The 17,645-nt window shown below is 39.8% G+C and overlaps 1 gene segment (V, D, J or C); it reads right to left on the bottom strand.

The window, feature by feature from the left end:
• Positions 1 to 17,213, bottom strand: part of LOC149472064 (tyrosine-protein phosphatase non-receptor type substrate 1-like) — a 49,222-nt gene extending 32,009 nt beyond the window's left edge. The window contains 5 exon segments of the C gene segment in view: positions 2,010 to 2,096; positions 2,645 to 2,929; positions 5,278 to 5,577; positions 12,611 to 12,943; positions 17,065 to 17,213. Coding sequence covers positions 2,010 to 2,096; positions 2,645 to 2,929; positions 5,278 to 5,577; positions 12,611 to 12,943; positions 17,065 to 17,110 — 1,051 coding nt within the window.
• Between the last annotated feature and the right edge of the window lie 432 nt (positions 17,214 to 17,645).

Here is a 17,645-nt window from a genome sequence, read left to right as displayed (position 1 = left end):
GACTTTGACACACATACACCTACCTCCTGGAGAGTGTTCTTGATCTGGCCAACTGTTGTGAAGGGTGTTTTCTTCACCAGGGAAAGAATTCTTTAGTCATCCACCACAGTTGTTTTCTTTTTAAGAATTTTCCAAACAGTTGTTTTGGCCACGCCTAATGTTTTTGCTATCTCTCTGATGGGTTTGTTTTGTTTTTTCAGCCTAATGATGGCTTCACTGATAGTGACAGCTCTTTGGATCTCAGCTTGAGAGTTGACAGCAACAGATTCCTAATGCAAATAGCACACTTGAAATGAACTCTGCTCATTGTAATTGGGATAATGAGGGAATAACACACACCTGGCCATGGAACAGCTGAGAAGCCAATTGTCCCATTACTTTTAGTCCCTTAACAAGTGGGAGGCACATATGCAAACTGTTGTAATTCCTACACCGTTCACCTGATTTGGATGTAAATACCGTCAAATTAAAGCTGACAGTCTGCAGTTAAAGCGCATCTTGTTCATTTCATTTCAAATCCATTGTGGTGGTGTATAAAGCCAAAAATGTTAGAATTGTGTCGATGTCCCAATATTTATGGACCTGACTGAATATATATATATACTGTACATATATCCATAGTTATGTGCAATGCCAGATGTTTGTTTTGAATACAAATGTTGGAAATAGATTATAGTTTGGTTAACTTTGCTGACTAGGAGAATTGGCTTGCTGAGGAACTTTCATACAGTTTTTGTACTGTAAACTATGTCCCTGATGTGCATCAAACAATGTATTTAGGATTTCTTTTACTCTTTCTTATTCTTTCATGCACAGAGTCAGAGTGTCCATTTGCCAATAACAGAAGATCCAGCACAAAAGGTTTAACCACTTGCCTCCCAAGCCTGTTCCGTCTCACATTCATGTAAAAATCATCATTTTTTACTAAAAAAATACTTAGAACATTGTTTCAATTTTTTATGTCACACAATATTTGCGCAGCGGTTTTTTAAACACAGATTGTTTGGAAACAATACACTTTAATGAATTTTAAATCAGGCAATCACAATATTGTTTGGTAAAGTGTAAAAGATGATGTTACGCTGGGTAAACAGATTCCTAACATTTCATGCTTTAAAATTGCTCATGCCTGTGCCGTGGTGACAAACTATGGTACTTCATAGGCGACACTTTAAAACCCTATACAGGTTACCAGTTTAAAGATATACAAGGGGTCTTGGGGGTTTAATTATTGCACTCGCTCTGTCTCTATGTTCGTTGCAATACCACATATGTGTAATGCCTGTTCACATTTGCTTGTGAGCATAGGGGGATGGGGACACTTCAATTTTTTTGTTTAATTTTTATCATTCAGATTGATTTTTTACACTGTCTCTTTAGTTTACTTTTTTCAACGCTATTGCTATCACAAGGGATGATCAACATCCCTTGTGATAGCTGGGGCAGTGACAGGTCCTCTTTACTGAGAGATATGGGGTCTGTTACAACCCAGGTCCCTCCTCTGCCCTCAAAAGCATGTGATCAAACTGAGATTGGTTTGATCAGATGCTTTCACCAGCTGGTAACAGGTTGTAAATAACAAAACGAAACCAGAAGTGACAAAATCCTTGTTGTTACTAATTTCATAGACCAAAGAGATCATCGGGAACTTCTGTTCCTCCCTCATCTCTATGGTCAGCCGGTGGAACCACTGGCTTTAGTCCCAGGCTCCCCCATGAAATGGGAGATCCAGTGGATGTATAGCTGCTTGGATTACTTTTACATTAAAGAGAATCTCTGGCTGAGATGTTAAGATACTAGGGTCATGAATGCAGGTGCAGCCATTACTCTGGTAGAACCACTTAAACCATTGGATGTATGGCTACGTCCATCTGGGGCAAGTGGTAAAGTATGTCTGAGCGTGCCTCATACCTTGGGTCAGAAGCTTTTACTATATAGCTATAGAATGTTTATAGAATGTTTATAGAAATGGATTTTTGTGTTTGGGATCATTAATTTATCTATCTTACCGTGTTTGCAGAAAATTTGAAGTAGAACTGCCAGTAAAAGGCCACTAATAGCTGCAATCCATATTCCCTTAGGTACATAAGCATCAACTGCAAAAACACAAAGTGAATGTCAGAACTTTATATACACATTTCAGAATCCATTATAGAGAAGCAGTATAAGTAAATTTTTGCTGTTTTATTTTACTATTTTGGCTCCATGCACACTGGCTTAAAAACCTCCAGTGCTTTTGGCAGAAAAAAACACTAATTTTAAGTGTTTTTGTACTAGCGTTTAACAATATTTTCTGGCAGAAAAACACTCAAAATGCGAAACTGAAGGGTTTTTTTTTGTCTCTAAACACTGAACTTAGAAAACGCCTCTAGACTACCTAATGTGCATGGACACATAGGATAACATTAGTTGTCTCTACAGGCAAAGCGCTGAACTCCTCTAAGAGCAGCATTTTTTTAAGCTAGTGTGCATGGAGCCTAAATCTGTTTTGCTTTTAAATTTTGTTTGGTGACAAAATACTTAACTTTTCTGTATCTCTTTTCACATTCAACTGTTGCTTTTAATTTGAAGACAGTTGTATCCAGACCACCTTTATATTTATATAATAAGGAAGGGTTTTCTGTAGCATAGGCAGTATGCTTACCAAGGAATCTGAGTCTCTCTGTTGCACCTCCTGGCACTGTAGGGTGATAAACGGTACAAGTGTAATCAATGTTGCTATCTCTGTAAGTAACGTTGGTCCGATAGGTGGCCTCTAGTGAATAGGTGCCGTTACCATTCACCCACTTATTTAACTTGTATCCCAGGAGCTGTCCATCTCTTTTCATTGCAAGGCTCAGATCATCAGGGTAAAAGCCTGACACCAGGCATACTAAGGAAGAATTCTTTTGATCTTTGCTGGAGAGGTAGAATGTGACTTGTGGGCGAACTGTAAGACAATAAAGTATTCAGAAATCCACAAATATGGCTTAGAATTTTAGATTGCTCTCTATGTCTGCCTATTATTGAATGTAAATTATATAGATGCATTGTTAAGTATTAATATTTCAATTTAAACTAGCAGGTAGAACCTATGGTTTCATTTGCATGTTTTCAAGTTCCTCCATACTCCCTATTGAAAACAGCCTTTTCTTTATAGAGTCCAATAGCTTAAGGTGTGATTTGCACACACAGAAGTAAATGAGTCAGAGCGGTGAATCGTCACCTTTCTTCCCCTCCCTTTATACAGTTCCCTCTGAAGTTATAATCACAGAGTTTTTGAAAGGTAACAGCTAGTAGTATGATCTCTCTTTAGTACACTCATAGTGCTCTGGGAATCCTGTATCATGGGACTTTGCTGCATCAGAGTGTATGTCCAGGAATTACTTACCGTAATTTACCCTTAAACTCCCAATCTCCCTGACGGTGCTGTTGACCGCTGTGTTAGTTCATTGATTCCTCCTGTCAGAGTGTATCTGCTTGCCCATACATCCTGTATGGTCAAGCAGATAAATTGACAGGTCTGCAGGAGATCTGCTGATCACTGGTGCAATGCTTTCCAGGCTCCTTTGCATCTATTAATTTTTGTAAAAAGGTGAACTTATCCTTTAAATTTCAATGCAGCAAGGGCACCAAACAAGAAGTTAGGAACTCATTAGATTTGTGGCAGATCAACAGGTATTTTTCTGTTACTGCAGCATTTTTAAAAAGGTTAAAACATGGGTAAACATGGGTATTGTAGAGCAATACTGAATACTTGTTTTTTTAATTTTTCCTTCACATACATTTTGAATGGTAATTTGTAAAATATATAAAAACATAAATTAACCACTTGATATTCTGGTAAGATTTTATCCCCTTCATGATCAGAGCATGTTTTTTGCTATTCAGCACTGTACTACTTTAACTGGGAATTGCTTGGTCATGCAATGCTGTACACAAATGAAAAATATATATTATTTTTTTTAGCACAAATAGAGCTTTCTGTTGGTGGGATTTGATCACCACTGGACTTTTATTTTTTATCATATAAACAAAATAATGACTGAAAATTGTGGAAAACAACAATATTCTCTACATTCTATTATAAAACATATCCAATAAAAAATAAAATAATTACATTTCTTCATACATTTTGACCAACATTTATTCTTCTACATGTCTTTGGTAAAAAAAAAAGTCCCAATAAGTGTTTATTAATTGGTTTGTGCAAAAGTTATAACATCTAAAAACTATGGTATATATACTGGAATTTACACAGCTATTATGCTATACTAGTAATGGGTGTGATCAGCAGCTAATCATGGGACTGTGATAGTGTAGAAGACAATCTGGCACTACCTGACAATGGCCGGGAGGGACACTAACTGACTGACACTAACATCAATAGTGACACTAATACAGCGATCAGCGCTGATACTGTACACTGTCACTGTGCTAATGACACTAGCTGGGAAGGGGTTAACATAAAGGGGCAATCAAAAGGTTAAAGTGGTTGTAAAGGCTCAAGGTTTTTTACCTTCATGCATTATATGCATGAAGGTAAAAAAACTTCTGTGTGCAGCAGCTCCCCCCAGTCCCCCTAATAATGACCGGAGCCCCATCGCGATTCAGCGATGTACACAAGAACCTCTGCTCTCCAGTGACTCTCTCTTCTCATTGATCGCTGTCACTCACAGCCAGTGAGCCAATGAGGAGAGAAGGGGGAGGAGCCATTACTTTTATTGTGAATTGACACGCAGACAACGGCTCTGGAGTGATCCTGCTTGGGTGCCCTCATAGCAAGCTGCTTGTTTTGGGAGCACTTGGCAGGAGCTAGGAGTACCAATGGGGAACCTGAGAAGAGGAGGATCAGGAATGCTCTGTGATAAACCATTACACAGAACAGGTAAGTGTGACATGTCTGTTATGTAAAGAAAAATTGCCTTTAATATCACTTTAACTGTGTGCCTATCAATATGTAATGTGTGCTGCTTTTGCTGTTCTATCTGGCTGTTTTTTGTCCCTGTCTTGCAAGGAGAAGGAACAGCCAAATCACCGTTCTTTGTGCACAAAGTTCTGTGTTTTTGTAAACACCGAACTCTCTGTATCATCTGATTTCAGCCAAAATCATTGGCTGAAATCGGCTGCCAAACTCATAACATGTCCAAACCTGAAAGAAAGCTGATCATACGCATGTACAGTACGTGATCATGCCTGTACTTGCCACCGGCTCACAATATGTTTAGGCAGGTGGTTAAAAAAAACAGAAAAAGACAGTATTAACAAAAAGTTTTTAATGTGGATTTTGAGACTTACCCCCAAAGGTAAGTTGGAATGTTTTCTTCAGTGGGTAAGGGACGTTTTGTTGCTTAATTTGGCAAGCATAGCGAGCGCTGTCATCCCCCAGGACAGGAGTAAAGCAGAAGGAGTTTTGCACTTTAAACCCATCACTGTCTGAGCCTTCCACCACCTGGGGGATGGAGGTGCTGAGGACTTTTCCATTTCTCACCCACTCAAACGTCACATCAGGAGATGAGAGGTTACTTGCTGAACAACTTAGCTCGTTGGACTGGTTCAGAATGACTGTTGTTCCTTCAACTTTGATGTAGCGATAATCTGAAGAGACAGAAACATCTGGGTGATTAGTTGTATTTACATAGCATGTAACTCATCATAAAACAAGTATTTGTCAGTAATACATGCTGCTGTCCTGAAGAGGTAATCTAACGTAAAACACTGAGTTTAGGCCTGCTGCCCTCCCGTGCTTTTGCCATTAACAAAAAACAGCTAGTCACACTAAATACTTCTTTCCTGCTGAGGGATCCTTCTGAGTCTGACCAGTCGCTGTCCTTGTTGATAATTGTAACTCTTAGCTGAGTCCAAGGATAGGCTTTGTGTGAGGCAAAGGCACTGACTGGCTACCACTGCTTGCTCAGGCAGAGGTAACCAATTAGGACAGGCTATGGTGAAGTAGAGACCCTTGCTTTATTTTCTTTGCTGCATACAACAGCTGTCCTTGGCCTTAGAGGCAAATGTGCCAGTGAGGGCAGAATTCAGGACATAAATACATTGAGGTTTGCGCTGGAAGTAGCAAAGAAGATCGGGACACAAAGTCAGTTATTGCCTTTTAGTCTAATTTAAAGAAGGGCCCAGGACAGGAAATAAAATTGAAACAAGGAACTGTTAAAAGTAAACAAAATATATATAGATTGATGTGCCCCTTTTACTTACACTGTAGAAAAGCTAACATGCAATTCAGTGTGAGCCACTGAAAATGTTGTGTTTCTTCCTTCCCTTCCATCATTGGAGCCTGTCAGCACAGTTTATATAGACCTGCTTGTAGCTTGAACCCATGGAGGCATTTCAGCTAAACAAAGATCAGGGTTAAGTGTGACCTTTAAAAGGTTTTCGCAAAACTGGTTTGTTTTTTTCTGAATAAATGTTTTTAGGTCATGTAATCAATTTAGATTGTAATTGTTTTAGCGGAGCTCTTCTGTAATCTTCTAATAGGCATTATAAAGTTCCAGATAACCATGTTTAATTACAGTTAAAGCAGTATTAAACCCAACACAAACATTTATTTTATTGCATCTTACCAATGTGATGTGATGGCTGCATTAGTTTTCTCTTTTAGGCTTCCTTTCTTTTATTTCATCTGGTTATTCAAATAGCAACTCTGCTGTTTTTCAGAAGTTTAAGCTCTCCAGCAGAATGCATCACTTTACTTGGATGGGGCAATCAACTTGCTACTGGCAGGGAGGATTAAAATGATCAGCCTGGCTTGTCTTCAGTTGACCTTGTGTTTAAAGGATAAGTTCACCTTTTGACAAAAAATAGTAAATGCATTTTTCTTTGGGAGCCTGTAAAGCATTGTACTAGTGATCAGCTGATCGCTGGTGCCATGTATGTCTCCTGCAGATCTGTCAGTGTTTCTGAAGTGCGAGCATGCAGTATGAGCATGCAGCATACGAGCATACAGATATAGTAACAGAAAGAATCAGTGAACTACCACAGATCTCACAGCCGAACAGTGATTGCATTCTACTAGATGCAGTTGCTATTCAGGTATTCTAGTAGCCACAGGTGTTTTATCTGTTTAAATACAATAGCTGGTAACAGATTCCGCCATTTAGCATGGAGGGAGAAATCTATATATATATGACTAGCCTAAGTAAAATGTTTTGATAGGGCATACACTTTAGGTGAAACCTTATACTTAAAACATTTTAAGCACTTTCACCCCCTTCCTGCCCAGGCCAACTTTTAGCTTTCAATGCTGTTGCATTTTGAATGACAATTGCGTGGTCATGAAACACTAAACAAATTACATTTTTATAATTTTGTTTCTCACAAATAAGACATTTCTTTTGGAGGTGGTTTAATCACCACTGAGTTTTTTATTTCTTGATAAATAAACAAAAAAAGACTGAAAATTTTGATCCAATTTGTTCCTGCAGGGGAAAAAATTCCTTCCTGATCCCCCAAGAGGCAATTGGATATTCTGGATCAACTTTACCTATAAATGTTAGTATCCAGTTATATTTTGTGTATCCAAGAAAGAATCCAACTCTTGAAGGAGTCCATTCCACATTTGGAGATTAAATCTCTTTTCCTCCAGACGTAAAGAGCGCCCCCTTGTCCTCTGTGATGAGCTCAGGGTGAATAACTCTACACCGAGTTCACTATATGAACCACTGATGTATTTATACACAGAGATCATATCCCCCTTATGTATTATACATGGAGATCATATCCCCCCCTTATGTATTATACATGGAGATCATATCCCCCCTTATGTATTATACATGGAGATCATATCCCCCCTTATGTATTATACATGGAGATCATATCCCCCCTTATGTATTATACATGGAGATCATATCCCCCCCTTATGTATTATACATGGAAATCATATCCCCCTTATGTATTATACATGGAGATCTAATCCCCCCTTATGTATTATACATGGAGATCATATCCCCCCCTTATGTATTATACATGGAGATCATATCCCCCCTTATGTATTATACATGGAGATCATATCCCTCCTTATGTATTATACATGGAGATCATATCCCCCCTTATGTATTATACATGGAGATCATATCCCCCCTTATGTATTATACATGGCGATCATATCCCCCTTATGTATTATACATGGAGATCATATCTCCCCTTATCTATTATACATGGTGATCATATCCCCCCTTATGTATTATACATGGATATCATATCCTCCCTTATGTATTATACATGGAGATCATATCTCCCCTTATGTATTATACATGGAGATCATATCCCCCCTTATGTATTATACATGGTGATCATATCCCCCTTATGTATTATACATGGAGATCATATCTCCCCTTATCTATTATACATGGTGATCATATCCCCCCTTATGTATTATACATGGATATCATATCCTCCCTTATGTATTATACATGGAGATCATATCTCCCCTTATGTATTATACATGGAGATCATATCCCACCTTATGTATTATACATGGTGATCATATCATGGAGATCATATCCCTCCTTATGTATTATACATGGAGATCATATCCCCCTTATGTATTATACATGGAGATCATATCCCCCTTACGTATTATACATGGAGATCATATCCCCCTTATCTATTATACATGGTGATCATATCCCCCCTTATGTATTATACATGGATATCATATCCTCCCTTATGTATTATACATGGAGATCATATCTCCCCTTATGTATTATACATGGAGATCATATCCCACCTTATGTATTATACATGGTGATCATATCATGGAGATCATATCCCCCCTTATGTATTATACATGGTGATCATATCCCCCCCCCCCCTTATGTATTATACATGGAGATCATATCCCCCCCTTATGTATTATACATGGAGATCATATCCCCCCTTATGTATTATACATGGAGATCATATCCCCCTTATGTATTATACATGGAGATCATATCCCCCCTTATGTATTATACATGGAGATCATATTCCCCTTATGTATTATACATGGAGATCATATCCCCCTTACGTATTATACATGGAGATCATATCCCCCTTATGTATTATACATGGAGATCATATCCCCCTTACGTATTATACATGGAGATCATATCCTCCCCTTATGTATTATACATGGAGATCATATCCCCCCTTATGTATTATACATGGAGATCATATCCCCCCTTATATATTATACATGGTGATCATATCCCCCTTATGTCTTATACATGTAGATCATATCCCCCCTTATGTATTATACATGGTGATCATATCCCTCTTATGTATTATACATGGAGATCATATCCCCCTTATGTATTATACATGGAGATCATATCCCCCTTATGTATTATACATGGAGATCATATCCCCCCTTATGTGTTATACATGGAGATCATATCCCCCCTTATGTATTATACATGTAGATCATATCCCCCTTATGTATTATACATGGTGATCAAATCCCCCTTATGTATTATACATGGTGATCATATCCCCCCTTATGTATTATACATGGAGATCATATCCCCCCTTATGTATTATACATGGAGATCATATCCCTCCTTATGTATTATACATGGTGATCATATCCCCCTTATGTATTATACATGGAGATCATATCCCCCTTATGTATTATACATGGAGATCATATCCCCCCTTATGTATTATACATGGAGATCATATCCCCCCTTATATATTATACATGGTGATCATATCCCCCTTATGTCTTATACATGTAGATCATATCCCCCCTTATGTATTATACATGGTGATCATATCCCTCTTATGTATTATACATGGAGATCATATCCCCCTTATGTATTATACATGGAGATCATATCCCCCTTATGTATTATACATGGAGATCATATCCCCCCTTATGTGTTATACATGGAGATCATATCCCCCCTTATGTATTATACATGTAGATCATATCCCCCTTATGTATTATACATGGTGATCAAATCCCCCTTATGTATTATACATGGTGATCATATCCCCCCTTATGTATTATACATGGAGATCATATCCCCCCTTATGTATTATACATGGAGATCATATCCCTCCTTATGTATTATACATGGTGATCATATCCCCCTTATGTATTATACATGGAGATCATATCCCCCTTATGTATTATACATGGAGATCATATCCCCCCTTATGTATTATACATGGTGATCATATCCCCCCTTATGTATTATACATGGAGATCATATCCCCCCTTATGTATTATACATGGTGATCATATCCCCCCTCATGTATTATACATGGAGATCATATCCCCCTTATGTATTATACATGGAGATCATATCCCCCCTTATGTGTTATACATGGAGATCATATCCCCCCTTATGTATTATACATGGAGATCATATCTCTCCTTATGTATTATACATGGTGATCATATCCCCCTTATGTATTATACATGGAGATCATATCCCCCCCTATGTATTATACATGGAGATCATATCTCTCCTTATGCATTATACATGGAGATCATATCCCCCTTATGTATTTATACATGGAGATCATATCCCCCCTTACGTATTATACATGGTGATCATATCCACCCTTATGTATTATACATGGAGATCATATCCCCCCTTATGTATTATACATGGAGATCATATCCCCCTTATGTATTATACATGGTGATCATATCTCTCCTTATGTATTATACATGGAGATCATATCCCCCCTTATGTATTATACATGGAGATCATATCCCCCCTTACTCTCCTCTTCTCAAGAGAGAATAAATTCAGTTCCTCTAATCTTTCCTCATAGCTGAGCTCCTCCATGCCTCTTATCAGTTTAGTTGCCCTTCTCTGTACATTCTCCAGCTCCCCAATGTTCTTTTTGTGAATTGGAGCCCAAAACTGAACTGCATATTCCAGATGAGGTTTACTACTGATTTGTACCGGGGAATGATATCTCTCTCTCTGAAGTCTATACCTCTCCTAATACAAGAGAGGATTTTGCTTGCTTCAGAACCCGCAGCTTGGAATTGCTGCCATTACTAAGCTTGTGATCTACCAGAACCCCCAGATCCTTCTCCACCATTGACCCCCCAAGATTCTTCTCCACCATTGATTCCCCCAGTTGTACCCCCCCCCCCAGTATGTATGATTCATGCATATTCTTAGCCCCCAATTGCAGAACCTTACATTTATCAACATTAAACCTCATTTGCCACATAGTTGCCCAAATACACAGTGCATTGAGGTCGGCCTGTAAATTGGAGACATCCTGTAAGGACGTTATTCCACAGCACATCTTGGTGTCATCTGCAAAGACTGAAATGGGATTTATAATCCCAGACCCAATATTGTTTATAAATAAATTAAAAAGTAAGGGTCCCAACACTGAACCTTGGGGTACACCACTGACACCCCTAGACCATTCAGAGTATGAATCATTAACCACGACTCTCTGAATACCATCTTTTAGCCAGTTGTCTATCCATTTACATACAGATCTTTCCAAACATGTAGGCTTTACATTAGCCGTGTGTGGGGAACCGTGTCTAATGCTTTTGCAAAATCCAAGTAAACCATGCCCACTTCCACCCCTCTGTCCAAGTATTCCACGTCCACCGCCACCACTCTGTCCAAGATTTTGCTCACCTTCTCATAAAAAGAAATCAGATTTGTTTGACAACTTCTGTTTTTCATGAATCCATGCTGTCTGTTAACTAATTAATCATTTTTTTTCAATGTTTATTTTTTCTTACATTTATTTTTAAATGATGTAATGATTTTTTTTTACATATTGTGACCACGGCAGTACAGTGTTACCATAGTAACACCATAGTAACACTGTACTACTCTGAGGAGGTGACCAGGATTTTATTCTTAGACACTATGATTGCTTATAACAGTGATAGTCACTGTTATAAGCAAACATTTGCTGTGAATGAATCTATTCATTCAAGGTGTATTGTTGTGGTTAGCTGTGAGTGGCCACATCTAATCACATGATACAAACTGGCAGTGATTGGCCATGTCTGTATCATGTGATTACTGTGACCTGTCATAGCGAGCAACACAATAGTACATTATGAATAGCTATGAATGGACACCATTCATTGCGTACAATTGCCATGTGATTTGCCATGATTGGTCACACCGATCACATGGTAACAGCAGCGGCCCGGTACACTGATCTGTCATTCACTGTGTCAAGGTGGCGTTGCCCATACAGAGGAGGACATCCACCCAGAATGGAAGAGCTCCTGCCCGGTCTATTGCAATAGAGAAGTACCTAAAGCGGAACTGAAGTTCTCCTTTAACAAACAGTGAGCAGGTAGACGTTTACTGCAGAACTGACACACAATGTCTCTTCCGCAATAAAATCCCCCTACCTGCCTGTTCACTGTCTTCTCTGACGCTGAAAACTAAGCTGCGTTTGCTTAGCTCAGCTTACAGCGCTGGACTAGTCTCTGTGTGCCAGTATAACTGGCTCCTGCACATGTGCAGGAATGACGTCATCCTGCTGCGGCCAATGATGATGGCTGAAAACCGGCACACAAAAGAAGTTGCCAGCATCGGCAAGGGAGAGTTGGAAAGGAAAATTGAACTCCTTTAGTTCCACTTAAGGGGGATCATCAATAAACAAAGACACAATTCTCACTTACCTTTGATTATTAAGTTTAAACTCTGTGTAGCTTGTTCAGATGCTAATCGGATGCTACAGGAGTACCAGCCAGCGTCCTCATGGGTGACATTAGGGAGAGACAGAGAGGCATCTCCCTGTGCCAGGTGCTCTTCTGTTACCTGTGCCCCGGGTCTGAATGCTGTGATTTGATCCACGTATGACAGCACTTTCTTTCCCTCATTCTTCCATACCACATGTACCTGCGCAGGGTCCACTGGGGTGACACCTAAGGTAAACTTACACGGCAAGATGGCAGTGGATCCTACTTCCGCTGAAACTGGAGAAGGAGGGGTTGTGACTTGCAGTTGAGCGCCTGAGAGACAGAAACAATTGCCAAGTTGTCATTTTCTCATGTGTAACACATGCACCATCGAGTTTATCTGCAGGTCCTGAGAGCTTATACATGTATTTATTATTCCAGTGCCAATATACAGTGCCACCACAGTGCAAATAATGGTGTGGTTTTATAGCACATCATTTTATTTTAAAGTTTTTATTACAGGTATTTATATATATTATAGTATTTCTATAGTACCAATAAATTAATCGGCACATTCACATCAGCCTGTGTCTTCAGTGAGCTTACAATCTAAGGTCCCTATCTCACATGTATATATACACATACTAGGGCCAGTTGGGAAAGGAGCCAATTAAGCTACCAACCAGGGGCGGACTGACAACTCATGGGGCCCCCAGGCAATAGGAGATCATGGGGCCCCTGTGTCCTCGCCCACACTCAAATCACACCCAAAAAAGCCTATGAAAGGTACCAAGGACATCTCATGGGGCCCCTTACTGACCCTGGGCCCTACAGTGCCCGAGTTCCCCAATGGTCAGTCCGCCCCTGCTACCTACATGTGTTTGCAGTGTGGATAGAATCTGGAGGAAATCCATGAACATGCTGCAAACTCCATGCAGATAGTGACTTAGCCAGGATTTGAACTGGTGACTCCAGTGCTGTGATACAAGTGTTAACCACCAATCCTCTAATTTCTAATGCAGCATAAAAGGTGACAGTGATCTTACAGCCACCAGTTTGCATGTCAGCAGCACATTGAGGAAATTTGAGGAATGGTCACATCATACAAGAACACCTCACAACAGTGAGCTTACTTTTAGCTCAAAGCATGAAGATTCCTCAGTGAGCAGAATATGGTTGCATTGTCTCAGTGGGAATCCCTGTGATCATGTTGCATTTACAGTGTTTTATTGCAGATAGGAAAAGTAGAGCCATAGCTGATGGGCTATGTTTTGCTTGTACCATGCCATAAAGTGTGTCTTTCTATACTTTGGTCACAAAGTTTTGGTGAAGTCTCAGAGCTTACAGAAAACCTATAATGAGAGAAATATGGAGGATGGCTTACTGGCTTCAATATGTTTTGAACTGCTGACACCACAGATACATACAGCAACCAAAATTAGAACCCCTGATCTAGTCCAAGGCCAGAGGCTCCAAAGACACTGAAAATTGACTTATTATTGGCTTTACAGATCTGCTTGAGCAAGTTCCTGACATGTCACAATGTACAGCAGCAGTATAATAATAAAAAAACTCCCTCATTTATAATTAAAAAAGACATTCTAATTCTGGCCATAGACGGTTCGAATCTCGGCTGGTTCAGCAGGGACTGGCCAAGATTCAAACCATGTATGGGCAGGCTGAATGTACCCAAGCTGATCGATTGATCAACTTGGGTGCAACCGGCTTGTCAGATTTTAAAATAAATATTGCTAGCGGTTATTATAGCCACTAGCAGTAATCACTGTGTTCTCTTGGCGGGGATGGTGCCCTCTGCCCCCCCTACCCCCGCTGGGAGAACACAATGACTCTGCGGGAAGATTTCCCCATCAACACTGACTGTGTTCATGGGGGAATCAAGTGATTTCGGCAACCCGTGATTGCAGGAAAGATTTCTCCATCTATGGCCAGCTTTATGCTTCAGTCCAGTGACTTTGTTTGTCTGCTGTTTGTTTGTTTGTAGCAAGTCACACGAGAGGCTGCATCAGGGGCTGATCTGTTTAGGACATTTGTGAACAGAGCTCAAAACTGTTTGGGCACCAGGATTTACAAGGCTGTGTTGTCTCTGAGCCAGCACCTCAGTCCAGAAAGTAGATGCTAACCGTGAATGGTGCCTGAACTAAGAAGGCTCCTCCTTCTGCATAGAAAGACAATGAAGATGTTGTCAAAGGGATTACTTTGATCTCTGTGAGAGTTAATAAATACCTAGAAGAGTTGCACTGACATATTGCATAGATTGTTGCACTTAAAAACCTTCTCCAGGATAAAAATTACATCCATCCCACCCCTTCCTTCCAACTCTAAAATGATCACTGTTTTTAGAAAGAAAAAAAAGAAACTTACCTAAATCCATGATCTCATGACACGGCTGGCCCCAGTCTTCTCTTTCTTCGTTTGCTTCCTAAGGGTCCTTCTTCAAGTGTCCATGTCACTGTCTGTGAGAAGTGAACACTTCCTATTGGACAGCCACTGGAGGGGTTCTCTCAGGAGATAGAAGAAGGCAACTTTATCACAAAGGGGCGGTGGTCTCACAGTTACATCCCAGCACCAGAACTGGTGATAGTGAAGGATCTGGACTGGAACCTAGGTGAGTATATCACCAGGTAAGGGGTGGGGGACGGACTAGAAGAATGGGTTATTAGGATGGGGGGAAGAAGTATGTTTAAAAGTTAGTTTTTTTTCCCGGAGTGGGGCTTTCAGGTGGAACTAAAGTTTGCAAATACTCCCCCCTCGCTCCTCCGCCTGTGGCAACATCAGCTTCTTCATCTGTCTTGGTTATTGTGGAACTTTACTCTCTCAGGTTAACATTGACAATTTTTAATCTTTGTGCTGCTAGCATTAGTAAATAGATAGGACGGTATATTATATTTACTTGCTTTAAACTTTTTTTTCCATTTCTTCAGCTGCTTCCTGGTTTCAGCCTAGGCAAATTGATGTCTTCAGGAGGTGAAGAGAGAGGTGTTTTAATAGCAAAGCACACCCTCCTGCCTTCATGCCTGAGATAAGGGCAGATGGATTTCAGGAAGTGAAGGCTACACAAATCATTTGCCCTTACTCAACATGGCCACAGCCAGAAATGCTAGGGGCTGTTTTTCAAAGTGATTTCTCATCAAAATAAAGCATGAAGACATGGATGGATGGGAGTGGGAGAGGGGATTGCTTTGGATATTAAAAATTAATTCGATAGCGTTTTTGGTGCTCAGATGCAGTATAGTTCTGCTGCACATTTGTAACTCTGGCAAATGAGCAGCTCAGTGTACATTCTAAGGAAGACTGCAAACAGAGAGGTAAGTTTGGTTTATTGCAGAAGAAACATGTCACCTCTGCAATAAAGATCCTGCCTACTCACAATTTATGTTTTTTAAAATTTAGTTTTGCTTTAATAAGAAAAAAATATATTTGATGCCAGGTCCATCATAAATGTCTTAGTACCATATTATCTCAGTAAGTAGGTGTTTGATAAAACTTTTTTTTTTAAATGTCTGATGCTTTTGTTGCTTTGGTTTTGATTACCTTATGGCCACATGAATTCCTTCTCCTTTTGGGGCTTATTGAAGGTGTGACACTTGATATTCATATGCCGTAAACTATAGATGTACTTATTAGATCTGTAACCTTTATAGTTTTGATGTATTTAGTTTCTTCTCCTTAGCTAAATTTTTTTTATTAAAAATGTAAAACTTAAAATAACAAACAACAATGTAAACAGCCCATAGCTGCATATTATGTGTTGCGTATGCCCTATGCTTTATGTACGGGTAATCTTCTCACTAGGAAAACCATAAGGAAAGATAGCACTATGATGTGTCGTTTGCCTTTATAATTTAACACATTCTTTGAGTTGTCCATGTCAATAATGAGATGAGAGATGGACTGCTGATTTGTTGGAGGTTCTGTAATACAGAAGTGTGAGAGGGTGCTTCTATCCAAATCATTGTCACTTATAATACAATGAAACCAGCTGGGATTGTTCCTATCAAGCTCCCATTGTAGGATAAGGATGCAGCTATAAACATACTGTACTAGAAAGACATCTGTCTGCATAGCTACAGGTCCACACACACAGTCACCCAGACATCTATGGAATAGGCACAGACACACCGAGGATTACAGGGGGACTACTCAGTGTTATTATGTATAGTAACACGACACAGTGCGTAATGCCTCGGGCAATGACAAGCAGAGAAGACACAGAGCAGAAAGCATCCATACATCTCTTCTTGACCATCAAGATGTATGTCTGCAGAGAGCGATGCCACTGATCCTGCAGTCTGTTATCTCATTGTGAAACCAGCCGGCATGCAAATAGCACAACATCACAAGGACACGCTCGCTGCTTCTGTTGCAATCTGCAGCTGCCCCTATCCACAGCAATGTTCACATCCCTTTTCTAGTGTCATCATTATCATACTCACAGACAGTTGTCACCAGCAGTGGCAGGATCAGGAGCAGGGAGGACATTGTAACAGCACAATAGAGAGGGGCCCTGGGCCTCCCAAACCTACTACACAATATTGTCAGTCACGTCACACCCAGTTACATAGCATGTCTCCTCCTACTGGGGCTGGCAGACCACATATGCAAGATGTGGATGGTAAGGAAATGCACACCCCCACAGACACTGCAGCCTCAGTGAGGAGGAGAAGAATGTCTGCAGTCACTCAGCAGGTTACTGCAGCATATCTCCGTAATTCACAGATTTCTCTAATAGACATCAGATGTCTGCTCAATTTTGGCTGGTAGGAGAGGAATCTGAGAGTTTTATAAAGTGTGTGCATATATATATATATATATATATATATATATATACTCACCAGCCACTTTATTAGGTACACCTGTTCAATTGCTTGATAACACAAATTGCTAATCAGCCAATCACGTGGCAGCAACTCAATGCATTTAGGTATTGACGACTTGCTGAAGTTCAAACCAGCAGTATGGGAAAGAAAGTGGGTTTAAGTGACTTTGAACATGGCTCGGTTGTTGGTGCCAGATG

This window comes from Staurois parvus, unplaced genomic scaffold (genome assembly GCF_062004578.1).
Source record: "Staurois parvus isolate SC_StPar_1 unplaced genomic scaffold, SC_StPar_1.0 ptg000024l, whole genome shotgun sequence".
Taxonomy (NCBI): Eukaryota; Metazoa; Chordata; class Amphibia; order Anura; family Ranidae; genus Staurois; species Staurois parvus.
The sequence above is the reverse complement of the archived record's forward strand: the minus strand, read 5'-3'. Positions and strand labels throughout refer to the sequence as shown.